This window comes from Peromyscus californicus, unplaced genomic scaffold (genome assembly GCF_007827085.1).
Source record: "Peromyscus californicus insignis strain IS unplaced genomic scaffold, ASM782708v3 Scaffold_6__1_contigs__length_162567912, whole genome shotgun sequence".
In the NCBI taxonomy this organism is placed as follows: domain Eukaryota; kingdom Metazoa; phylum Chordata; class Mammalia; order Rodentia; family Cricetidae; genus Peromyscus; species Peromyscus californicus.
Genome location: NW_026294584.1, coordinates 148,855,421 through 148,868,514, shown reverse-complemented (window position 1 = coordinate 148,868,514; position 13,094 = coordinate 148,855,421). Strand labels below are relative to the sequence as shown.

The window sequence follows — 13,094 nt, the reverse complement described above, 5'->3', positions numbered from 1 at the left end:
GTCACATCTTATCAGACATTGTATCACATCAACAGAAATGAAACCAGAACAGCCATCTTCAGTTGCTGAGGAAATCTGAGGCCAGCCTGGGCTACATGAGACACTTTATGTGCTGGCTAGTTTCATGTCAGCTTGACACAGGCTAGAGTCATCTGAGAGAAAGGGACCTTAATTGAAAAATGCCTCCATAAGATGTGGCTGTAGGCAAGCCTGTAGGGCACTTTCTTGATTAGCCATTGATGGGGGAGGGCTCAGGCCATTGTGGGTGGTGCCATCTCTGGGCTGGTGGTCCTGGGTTCTATAAGAAAGCAGGCTGAGTAAGCCAGTAAGCAGCACCCCTCCATGGCTTCTGCATCAGCTCCTGCCTCCAGGCTCCTGCCCTGTGTGAGTGCCTGCCCTGACTTCCTTCAGTGATGGACTAGGCTGTGGAAGTGTGAGCCACATAAACGCTTTTCTCCCTAAGTTGCTTTGGTCATGGTGTTGCATCACAGCAGCAGTGTCCCTGACTAGGACACTGTATAGGAAAGAGAGAAGGAAAGGAAAAGGAGGGGCAGGGGAGGACAGAAGGAAATGTGAAACCATCCTGATAAAAAGTTCCGCAGTTGCCGGGCGGTGGTGGCGCACACCTTTAATCCCAGCACTCGGGAGGCAGAGCCAGGCGGATCTCTGTGAGTTCGAGGCCAGCCTGGGCTACCAAGTGAGTTCCAGGAGAGGCTCTACACAAAGAAACCCTGTCTCGAAAAACCAAAAAAAAAAAAAAAAAGTTCCGCAGCAGTCTGGTGTTGACAAGGCTGTGAGAAAAGAGGGCATTGTCCTAAACGCTGGTCAGAATTGGTGTAGTTTGTATGAAAACCAGGCACTCATGCCCCTGACCCAGCAGCCCCCCTTCTAGTGTTACCCCAACGACACACTGGCAAATATGCAACGAGGCGGGTGTGCGAAGCTGCTCATTACAGGTCAGGAATCAGATTCACACTAGCCAAATGCTGAGAGGACCAACCATGCAAACGAAGGAGCTCTGACAAATCCAGCTTCTGTTTGGGGACAGCCTCAGGGGTTGTCACGAAGTATAAAAGAAAGTAAGGTGAAGAGCATGCTTCTTACATGCTGCCTTCTACATAGGAAGATAAGGATGGATGGAAGGGTAGAGAGATACATAGATGATAGGCAGGTAGATAGATGGTAGATAGATGTTAGATGGATGATAGATAGATAGATAGATTGATAGATAGATAGATAGATAGATAGATAGATAGATAGATAGATAGATATTTTCTGATCAAGAATAAACAATAAGTCTAGTGAGAGGGTTAGGGGTAAAGTATCTTGTTGCCAAGCCTGATGATCTGGGTTCAATCACTATGTAAACATAGTGAAAGGAGAGGACTAACTCCTACAAATTGTCCTCTGGTGTCCATATGTGCAGAGTGGCATATGAGTACACACACCCCAACACCTTCCACCCCCTCCCAAACAAAAATATAAAATATAATTTAAACATTTTTAAAGAATAAAACCCTAGGGGTCTGCAGAGACGGCTCAGCAGTTAAGAGCACTGGCTGCTCCTGCAGAGGAGACAGGTTCAATTCCCTGCACCCACAATTGGCTTCACAACATGTATGTGACTCTAGTTCTTAGATCTTGTGCCCTCTTCTGGCCTCCTTGGGTACTGCATGCATAAAGATGACAGGTCACCAATCAGTGCTCAGTGATATTGTGTGTCCTTTCACAGCCCTTGACGATGTCCCAAGTTCAGTTTCTGAATGCCGTTGGCGACCTGCTGGACCTCATCCCCTCACTATCTCCCACAAAAGACGACAGCATGAAGGTGTTTAAGAGATGGGACATGGGCCACTGCTCTGCTCTTATTAAGGTGAGACCCAGAGCTCCTGTCTTCTTCCCCCCACACAGACTTTGTATTGGCATATACTAATTAGACACCATAACCAGTTTCACTAATCACATTTTCAACCCATTTTTTCCATATGTCTGTCGCCCATAAATAGCAAACCTCTCCCCACCCCTGGCTGGCTACGGACCACTGCATAGACCTTCTGTGGTAGTAAAGAACCAGCAGGAACTTGGATGTGGGGAATGGGACATGATATTGCCTACTTCTTCCACAATTCTGCCTGTGCTGGATACATGTGCCATTCCTACCTTCCAGATTCTTCTGTTTTACACTTTTGAAGGACAGTCTGTGTCGCAGACATTCAATGTTAATGTTGGCCATATTTTCCAATAACAAAGAAAGCAATAATTGTAGCTTGAGTTTTCCTGCCTGGCCCACAGTCAGGACAAATCTCTCTCACCTGCCAGTCCCACAGCCGCTCAAACCCGACCAAGTAAACACAGAGACTTATATTGGTTACAAACTGTATGGCCATGGCAGGCTTCTTGCTAACTGTTCTTACAGCTTAAATTAATCCATTTCTATAAATCTATACCCTGCCACATGGCTCATGGCTTACCGGCATCTTCACATGCTGTTTGTCATCATGGCGGCTGGCAGTGTCTCTCTGACTCAGCCTTCCACTTCCCAGCTTTATTCTCCTCCTTGTCCCGCCTACACTTCCTGCCTAGCCAATGGCCAATCAGTGTTTTATTTAATGACTAATCAGCAACACATTTGCCATACAGAACATCCTACAGCATTCCCCCCCCCCTTTTTTTTTTCAAAAAGAAAGGTTTTAACCTTAACAAAGTAAAATTACATATAATTTGGGAATTTGGGCGTAGCTTCTCTTACTACTTCCTGCTGGAGGGGGGCGCTGTATCTTATGGGGACACAAAGAAAATTTTAGGATCATGGAGTAGTCCATGAGGCTGTATCGTCTGAGCCAGATGCCTTCAAACCATTCTGGATGTTGGATCATCTGGGCCATAGTGTCATCGGAGACCTTTCAGGGGGTCTTGGCTGGTCAAACCTGATGTATCTTAATCTGGAACAAATCCATAGCCTCTGACTTTCTGTGGGAACAAAAGCAGAGTCTCCTTTCCAAAGTAACATATCTTTACATCCAAATTTTGAAGTCAAGATATCTTTAAAATATACATATTGGTTTAACTCAGCTTCCTTTACAATCAAATGTCTCTCTGCAGTTAAGAATCCCAAAGACAACACAATCCAGATTCTCTGTGTAATATTCATCTTCACGTGGCTTAATTTTTTTATATTAATTTTGCTGTCTCTTTAAAGACTTTATTTTTTAAAACTATGTATTTGTTTATATAACTGTATATATCACCTTTTTTGTCTTTTTCAAGCCTACGTATATTTTACACACATTGTAAACTATTACATCTGAATCTGTCTTATTGTGAATCTATTGCTTTAAACTGCAGCAGCTGTGGCTGCTGACTCCGCCCACCTCAGCTTCCCAACATGGCGGTGGTTTACCGCCAGCTCTGGGAGCTATCATGGGTCTATGCTTTTATCCAAGCAGCATGTAGCCCAGAAACCTCTTTTTTTGTTTTGTACTAATAAAGGCTAAATCCACCATGCAGCTTAATGTGCCCCTTGCAGAGGCCTCATTCCCGCCATACTGCAGATCAAGTGCACACGCTAGGAACCCACCAGTAGTTCAAACTGGCAGCTGCCGCTCATTTGAGAGAGACAATTAGGAACTGTTTTTAGCTCCGTTTTAAAATCTTTTTTCTCAGTTTTTAGGTGGAAACTCTTGCCACCACGTTGGGCGACATTTGTTGCTAAAGTTTTCCTGTCTGACCCACAGTCAGGACAAATCTCTCTCACCTGCCAGTCCCACAGCCGCTCAAACCCGACCAAGTAAACACAGAGACTTATATTGGTTACAAACTGTATGGCCGTGGCAGGCTTCTTGCTAACTGTTCTTACAGCTTAAATTAATCCATTTCTATTAATCTATACCTTGCCACGTGGCTCGTGGCTTACTGGCATCTTCACATGCTGTTTGTCGTCATGGCGGCTGGCAGTGTCTCTCTGACTCAGCCTTCCACTTCCCAGCTTTATTCTCCTCCTTGTCCCGCCTACACTTCCTGCCTAGCCAATGGCCAATCAGTGTTTTATTTATTGACTAATCAGCAACACATTTGCCATACAGAACATCCTACAGCAAATAATAGTGGAAGAGATCTCTCAGCAGGTAAAGGCTCTTGCAGCCAAGCCTGGTGGCCTGAGTTCAATCCCTGAGACCCAGAAGGAGAGAACTGACTCCCACAAATTATCCTCTGACCTCCACGTGTATACCATGGCCCACTCACATCCACAGGAATACATACACATGCTCACACAAGTAACCAAATGTAATTATTTTTAAGAAGAGAGCACCATAAATATAAGTTGGCACAAATCCCTGAGGGCCACCCACATGTATTATGCACCCAGTTTCTATATGCCTGGGACACTCACTATGATTTTGACTGCAGGTCCTTCCTGGATTTGAGGACATCTATTTTGCGCACTCGAGCTGGTACACATATGCAGCCATGCTCAGGATCTACAAACACTGGGACTTCAACATAAAGGACAAAGACACCAAAAGCAGCCGGTACTCCTTCAGCAGCTACCCAGGTAAATACATTTAGTGGGAGATCTGAGGATGTTTTCAAATAAAACTGCGGTGATCTGAAGTTAACTGCAGGAGAGATGAAATGTCCCCGGCTGGGGTACAGTTGGATGTTTGGAGGGTTGTTTGAAGAAATAAAGTTGTCTTATCTGATAGAATGCCGCACGTGGGTTCACAGAGCTGCCAAGTACTTTGCAAACCTAAGTAGATGCGTCTGAACGTCTGTCGAGCGCCGAGATAACACTGAGGTGTCTATTTCCCAGGTTGTGTGGTGCTAGCCGAGGAACTCCCCTGCCTTTGGTGTCTCAGTTTCCCTCATTCACAGCAGTGTGCCCACGCTTCACCTGGCGTGTGAGTCCTAGGGCATGGCCGATGGATGACTGAGTGTGCAGACTTGCAGACTTTTAGCCCTGGCACAGCAGACAGGAGAGCCGGGAATTGCAGGGAATTGCAATTTCGTTGCATAGCATGGGTTCTGTTGCTGCCATAGAGTGCCCTGGCAAAAGCAACTTAAGGGAGAAAGGGCTTGTGTTGACTGACAGTTAGGGGTGTGGAAGTCCTAGAGGCAAGAGCTTGAGGCAGCTGGCCATGTTGTATCCACCGTCAGGAAGCAGAAAAGAGACGACTGCTCCTCTTCAGCCTCCTTTCTTCTTTTCTCCAACCTATGACCCAAGGCAGGGAAAGGGGCCCTCACCTGCTGTTAGGCTGGTGTTCCCACCTCCATTAACCTAGTAAAATAATCCTCCACAGGCTTAGCCAGAGCTAACCTAATCTAGGTAATCCCTCACAGGTGTGCCCAGAGGCTTGTCTCCTGGGTGACTGAAGATCCAATCAAGTCGATGATCAGCATTAAATTAACCATGACAGCTATAAAAGGCTTTTTATGTTTGTTTTGTTTTGTTTTAGTGTGGGTTTTGGTTTTGGTTTTCAAAACAGGGTTTCTCTGTGTAGACCCAGATGTCCTAGAACTCACTCTGCAGACCAGGCTGACCTCGAACTCACAGAGATCTGCCTGCCTCTGCCTCCCGAGTGCTGGGATTAAAGGCGTGCGCCACCACCGCCCAAAGAGGACGAGCGCCGCACCACATCTGCTTTGTGAGGAAAGAGCGGTTGACACTTGAGATGAATGGTAACTAGAATGAGAACAGCAGAGGGGGATGGGAGGTCTCAGGGAGGAGGACTAGCAAATGCCAATGTCTGGAGGACAGTTGGGGATGCCAGTGAACGAAGGCCAAGGATAACGAGACAGAGAGGGCACAACTGTAGTGATCAGCGGGCATGTCGAGAGATGGGGGCAGAAATGTGAAGCCAGTATTTCCAGAGCCCCAACTTCTTGAGAATAGAATATAGATTAGGGATGGGCACAGTGGAGCATGCCTTTAATCCCACCACTCAAGAGGCAGAAGCAGGCAGGGCCTTGTGATTTTTGAGGTCAACCTGGCCTACATAGAGAGTTCCAGGTCACTTAGGACTACATAGTGAAACCCTTTAGGAAGGAAGGGAGGAAGGGAGGAAGGGAGGAAGGGAGGATGGAAGGAAGGAAGGAAGGAAGGGGAGAGAAAGAAAGAGAGAAAGAAGAAAGGAAGGAAGAAATGAAGAAAGAGAAGGATGAGAAAGGAAAAGAGAGAGAGAAAGAAAGAAAGAAAGAAAAGAAAGAAAGAAAGAAAGAAAGAAAGAAAGAAAGAAAGAAAGAAAGAAAGAAGAAAGAAAGAAAAAGAAAGAGAAGAAAGAAAGGGGGGAGAAAAAGAAAGCAGAAAAAAGAGAGGAAAAAGAACAAAGGAAGGAAGGATGGATGGATGGATAGATAGATGTAGATAGATAGATAGACAGACAGACAGACAGACAGCTAATGAGATAACTAGTTGGTAAATGAGCCTGCTGCCAAGTCTAAGGACCTGACTTTGATTCCCAGGACCCTCATGGTGGAAGGAGAGAACTAACTTCTGCAAATTATCCTATGACCTCCACATGTGCACCATATGTTACGTGCTCCCACATACAATAAATAATTTAAAATGTAATTTTAAATGTTTTTAAAAGAATACATAAGTCAATACAGATAATACAAAGACCCTTCTAGATCAGCTGAAACTCCAAAGGCAACAAAAGACTTTTAGAAGCAAGGTCTTGCTGTGTGGCCTGTCTGGTGTCCATACCCCTGCCCTGACTCCCCAGCCATCACTCCTTGTGCCTCTACACCCAGCACAAGAGGCATTTTCATCCTCCAGGTATTTTTTCAGGAGCCCACGGAACAATGTAACCCATGTGTCCTCTAATTAGAGAGCTCTGTTTTCAATAGGAGATTGAAGACAAGACTGGTTGGTTAAGGGATCAGCCATGTTGGATTCATACTGTAGATGTGGAATTGGCTTTGGCATGAAGCTGGCACCATGGAGATTGGGTTCTCCTCTGTGGTTGGGTGGAAGAGAAGTGGGGTGTTAGTTTGGGGTTGAAGAGCTGTGACCTGGAAGCTCTTCTAAACCTGAGGGAGGAGATTAGGAATCCCTCAGTCAATAGTTCAGTGCAACGTGCCACACTTTTGAGATTTCCTAACAGAAGATCTTATATGTTCTTACCATGTACACACACGAAAAGGTGACTATGTGAGCCGATGGAGGTGTTGTTTGGCTACTATACATGAATATTCCATATAGATGGCTTAGTAGTTAGAGCACTCACTGCTCTTTGTGAGGACCCAGGTTCAATTCCTAGCACCTATATCAAGCGGTTCACAGCTACATGTCACTTCAGCTCCAGGGATATAATGCCCTCTGGCCTCTGCAGCACCTGTACACAAGTACTACATATAAACTCATGAAGACACGCACATACACACACACACACACACACACACACACACACACATACACACATACACATACACACGCATATACACACACAGAAATACACATAAAGATTTTTAAAAAACATGTGAAGCCTTGAATATATACAGGTTTTATTTGTCAATTATGCCATAGTAAAACTTGAAGATGGAAATTAATTAGGACATAAGCAAATGACTTAGTTCAGATATTTACATTAAAATTAAACAAAAGAAATATAAAATTTTAAAAATTCCTGAGTCAGAACATACATATCAAGCATGAAGCAAAGACTCAACACTTCTTGGAAATGACAGTGACTGGGATGATGTAGCTCCTTCTGCAGATTCAGCCATGTTGGACATTTCATATGTTCATTTCACAATGTGCTGTGCTCTTGACCTGGGGTTATGAAGTGGCTATTGAGATGATTCTCATGGAGCTAGGCATGGTAACTCTATAATCACAAGTCTATAATCACAGTACTTGAAAAGCTGGAGCACAGGCCAGGCAGTGGTGGCGCTCGCCTTTGATCCCAGCACTCAAGAGGCAGAGCCAGGCGGATCTCTGTGAGTTTGAGGCCAGCCTGGTCTACAGAGCGAGATCCAGGACAGGCACCAAAACTATACAGAGAAAGCCTGTCTTAAAAAAAAAAAAAAAAGAAACAAATAAACAAAAGCTGGGGCAGGAGGATTGCTGTGAGTTTAAGGCCAGCCTGGACTGTATTATAGTTCTGCCCTGTAGTCCTGGTTTGTGGGAAAAGGAAGCAGGAGGATCAGAAGTCAGAGGAAACCTCTGTTCACAGTGAAACCCTGCCTCAAACAACTACTAATGAGCATTTTCTTTGAAGTTTCTAAGCTTGAATGCCTGTTAAACTGTGCTCAACATTCCCACCCTGCTCCTTAAATGTTAGCGAGCTTCAGTTTTTTCAACAACAAAAAAAGGGCTAAAAATGTCACTTTGTAAAGGTGCACACATTAGAGTGTATTTATTCAAACTTGATTTTCTATTAAATCGTTTTTTATTTAGTAATTATTACATTTTTGGCAAGGTATTTATGATGAGGAGCTGGAGAGATGGATCATCATTTAGCACTTGCTGCTCTTGCAGAGGACCTGAGTTTGATTCCCAGCACCCACAGGGCGACTCACAACATCTGTAACCCCAGTCCCAGGGGATCCAATGTCCTCTTCTGCCCTTGTGGGCACTAGGCAAACACATGGTGCATAAACACATAGAATAATAAAATAAAACTAAAAAAGCATGATAGAGAGCAAGAGAGGCACAGTGTTTAATAGTACAAAATGTACACTCTTGTGACATAGACAAAATTAAAATAAGAAAGCACTGACAGGGATGAGCAGTTGGCTCAGCAAAGGGACTTGCTATCAGACCTCATGACCTGAGCTCCAACCTCAGGACCCACAAGGTGGAAAATAAAGTAAATCTTATTTTTTTATTTTAATTTTAATTTTACATGAATGTATGTTTTGCCTGCATATATGTCTACATATCACCTGTGTGTCTGGTGCCCATGGGGGCCAGAAGAGGGTGTCAGATACCCTGGAACTGGACTTACAGATGGTTGTGAGGCATCATATGGGTGGTGGGAATTGAACTGGGTCCTCCACAAAAGCAACACTTGGTCTTAATCACTGAGCCATCTCTCCAGCCCCCTGAATATTTTCTAATAAAATAAAATTGAAGTTGAAACACAGAAGACAAGCCAAGTTAGCCATGCATTGGGGAGAAGTCAGTAAGACAGTACTGCATGGGGATCAGACACTGCACGGGCGAAAGGCCATGTAGAGGAGGCCAGGAAGGAGGAAGTCAGTGCAGGACCCTTAAGACGGCATGTGGAAGCAACCTAAACAGAGCTGTGCTTCCAACTGTCTAGCTCATCAGACGTGGAGAACTGGAGTGCTAATGTGAAATATGGAAAGCTAGTGTAGCCCTTCAGGTAGCTGGCAGCACCCTAATGCTTCCTAAATGGTCGGTCTGTGTATAGGTAGAACACAGTTGTCCATCTTCCAGAAGGAAATAGAACTTTAAAAGAGACTTCGAAAGTGCTGCCGCTCATCATGGCATTATGTGTGCCCTTTGTCCTACCTAGCCAGGATCCTGTCAATTTAGTGTGTGTGTGTGTGTGTGTGTGTGTGTGTGTGTGTGTGTGTGTGTGTGTGTGTGTGGTGTGTATGTGTCTGTAGTGTGTAGTGTGGTGTGTGTGTGTGTGATGTGTGTGTAGTGTGGTGTGTATGTGTGTGTGTTATGTTGTGTGGTGTGTGTGTGTGTGTGTGTGTGGTGTATGTGTCTGTAGTGTGTAGTGTGGTGTGTGTGTGTGATGTGTGTGTAGTGTGGTGTGTATGTGTGTGTGTTGTGTGGTGTGTGTGTGTGTTAAGGGGGGCAGCTTGTTGCAGTCAGTTTTCTTTTTCCCATGTGGGTTCTGGGGATTGAACTCATGTTGTCAGGCTTGACTGCAGACACCCTTACCCACTGAGCCATCTCACCAGTCAGTCCTATGCAGGAATCCCTAAAAGTTAATTACCTACAGCAGGTGTGTGCCCCAGCACAGGGGAGTAGAACGAACAATATATTCCTTCACACTGTGTCCGTCAATATAACCGAGGGATTTACTTGTAGTGAGCACACTTAAGCTTGTCAAAGCCGATCTGTGTTCAGCAAAGCCTCCCTTAGCTCTACGGAGACAGGGGAGGTTGTGGGCCTTTGACCGGGAGGGCCAGGGAAGAGTTTATCTCCCATACCCATGTCAGCTGTTAGGCAAAGCAGACCATGACGTTTCTAAATATTTCTAGTGAGGGACAGAAAGCTTCTAGAACAGTGGTCCTCAGCTTTACTCATGCTGAGACCCTTCTGTACAGCTCCTCATGTTGTGGTGACCCCAACCGTAAGGTTATTTTGTTGCTACTTCATAACTGTAATTTTGCTACTGTTATGAATCATAATGTAAATATCTGACATGCAGGATGGTCTTTGGAGACCCCTATGAAAGAGTCCTTCAACCCCCCTGAAGGGGTCGTGACCCACAGGTTGAGAACTACTGTTCTAGACTAATGCTGTCCAAGGGCTGTCTCTAGAGCTTCTAAAATGGTGAACAAGTATTTTCTTGTAGTATCACCACCTATAGAGACAACTTTATGTAACTCAGTGGGAGGCAATAAAGCCCTTGGAAGCCAGATTTGTCTTTGAAACAGCCTCCGAGGGGGCAAGAGCAGCTGCTCTGAAACCACATGAAAGGAGCCTATGGGGTGAGCTGGCCCCACAGGGCCAGAGGCGGAGCTGTGAGTACGGTTTCCTGTCACATGGTCCATCCCCCACCCCTGGCCAGAGCTGGAATGGGAGATGGTGCTGCCCTGAGGACAAGGCCCACAGGTGACCTTGGCACAACTCTGAGGCTTTGAGCACACCCTCTGTGATAAAAGTTGCTCCAAGTCATGGTATGCTGATATGACAGCTTGGACATGAGCATGCTGCAAAGAATAGACCGGGGGCCAACTAAAGGAGTTTGTTCTCCAGGACCACGCAACGGGCACAAGTTCTCTCTCTCTCTCTCTCTCTCTGTCTCTCTCTCTCTCTCTCTCTCTCTCTCTGTGTGTGTGTGTGTGTGTGTGTGTGTGTGTGTGTGTGTGTGTGTGTGTGTGAGTATGTAGAGAAGCTAGAAAAAGGGTCCCAGGCAAAGAGACAGGTAGTAAGGGCCCATATGAGTCCCTCTCTGCACTTAGAGATGCCTGTGCTAGTCCAGGCATTCTCGGCCAACAGAAGGAGATTTAGAAATTTTCTAGAAAGATTGTTTCTACTGTAGATACCAATCAGGAACATGATATCTACTGTGATCTACCTGGTTAGTCACAGGGTGGCAGGAGATGTAGATGATTCTAAGGAAGGCATTTCAAAGCCAAGTAGGTAGGTGTATGGGTGGGGTGGGACTTCAGCCCAGAGCTAAGGTTAGTGTTTAGATCAGCAGTACTTGGTTGGTGTACCTTGCTATACCTTCAGCCTTCTTGGGACATCGAATGGTAACTGCTACAGGCCTTCATAACAAGTTAACAAAATGACTAATAATTATCGGAATTATTTGCGTGTTAGTACTTAAAAAGATTAAATCTGAAGCTGGGTGTCATGGTGTTTATAGTCTCAGCTCTAAGCAATAGGCTTAGGAGTTCAAGGCAGCCTGGGCTACACGAGACCTTGTCACAAAACAGAACAAGCAAATAAAATCAACCAGGTTGATGTAAACACCAGATCCATAGCAACTGACCTTCTCCTTGACTTGAGCATATGTATTCATTGAAGTATTTGGGTGATGTCTTGTAGTTTTACATACAGCATTAATCAGTTTTTCATCACTATAATGAAATACCTGGTCAGGCATAGTGGCACACACCTTCAATTCCAACATTCAAAAGGCCCAAATAGGCAGATCTCTGTGAGTCCCAGGCCAGCCAGGGGTACATGGAGAAGACTCTCTCTTAAAAATAAATAAACAGAAAAAATGTATAAAAATGTCGGGTAGTGGTGATGCATGCCTTTAATCCCAGCACTTGGGAGGCAGAGGCAGGTGGATCTCTCTGAGTCCAAAGCCAGCCTGGTCTACAGAGGGAATTCCAGGACAGCCAAGGCTGTACAGAGAAACCCTGTCTCAAGAAAAATAAAACAAAAACAAAAACAAATAAGCAAACAAACAAAAAAAAATCAAAACAAATATCCCAGCACTCTGGAGGCAGAGGCAGGCGGATCTCTGTGAGTTCGAGACTAGCCTGGTCTACAAAGTGAGTTCCAGGAAAGGCGCAAAGTTACACAGAGAAACCCTGTCTCAAATAAATAAATAAATAGATAGATGGATAGGTGGGGAAAAAAATGAAATGCCTGATAGTCGACATGAAGAATGAGTGGTTTACTTAGCATGCAGTTTGGGGAGTTCCACAGCACAGTGTTGGCAAAAGCTTAGTTCTGAGCTACAGTACAAAGCCAGAGCATTGTCAAAGCCATTGCATCTCAAGTCAGGAACAGGGAAGAGGGAGGCATGCTAGACAGCCCTTAGACCTTCTCAAGGAGCCCATGAGAAGAATTGGTCAGCTTGGCCTCAGGGACAGGGTTCTCTTGGAAGGCCCCACCTCCCCAAAGTGCTACTGTTCCCCTAAAACAACAGTAAGACCCCAAATCTTAATAGACCCTTGAGGGACCCTAAACCATATTGAAGCTTGGGCATATATTTTAATTAAATTCATTCTTAAATAAGTTTTGGTGCTACCATAATCAAAATGAATTTTTTTATTCCTTTTTCCAATTGTTGTTCATCACATGTTTGTGTGTGTATTAGTAAGTCCTTGCTACATAACAAAGAGTCCTAAAAATTAGCAGCTTAGCACAGTACTAGTCATTAGCATCTCATAGGTTTTGTGGACCTGCAACTCAGATGGGTACAGTGAGGAAGGAGTGTCTGGGCCTCAGCTAGAAGACACATAGACTGAGGGCCTGGAGGGCTCAAAGCACTGGGGATTCCAAGGGCACTCACGGGGCTGGTGGGGTAGCTGGCACTCCTTCCTCTCCACTTTAGGCTCTCCTCAGGAGGGACTAAGTGTCTCCATGACAGGGTGCTTGGTCTCCACTAAATCAAGTGACACAGGAGACCTGTTAATCTGCCTATTGTGACCTAGCTCAGAAGTCACACATGACCTCTCCTGCCACATTCTATTTATTAGGAGTG

At 45.1% G+C, this 13,094-nt stretch overlaps 1 protein-coding gene across 1 annotated transcript in view; it reads left to right on the top strand.

Annotated features, from left to right (window-relative positions):
- The window catches only part of Plbd1 (phospholipase B domain containing 1), a 59,361-nt gene that overhangs the window by 20,579 nt on the left and 25,688 nt on the right, over positions 1-13,094 (top strand). Inside the window, exons 5-6 of the mRNA XM_052719602.1 lie at positions 1,733-1,873; positions 4,408-4,552. Of these exons, the coding sequence (XP_052575562.1) occupies positions 1,733-1,873; positions 4,408-4,552 (286 nt within the window). The remainder of the gene's footprint in view (positions 1-1,732; positions 1,874-4,407; positions 4,553-13,094) is intronic.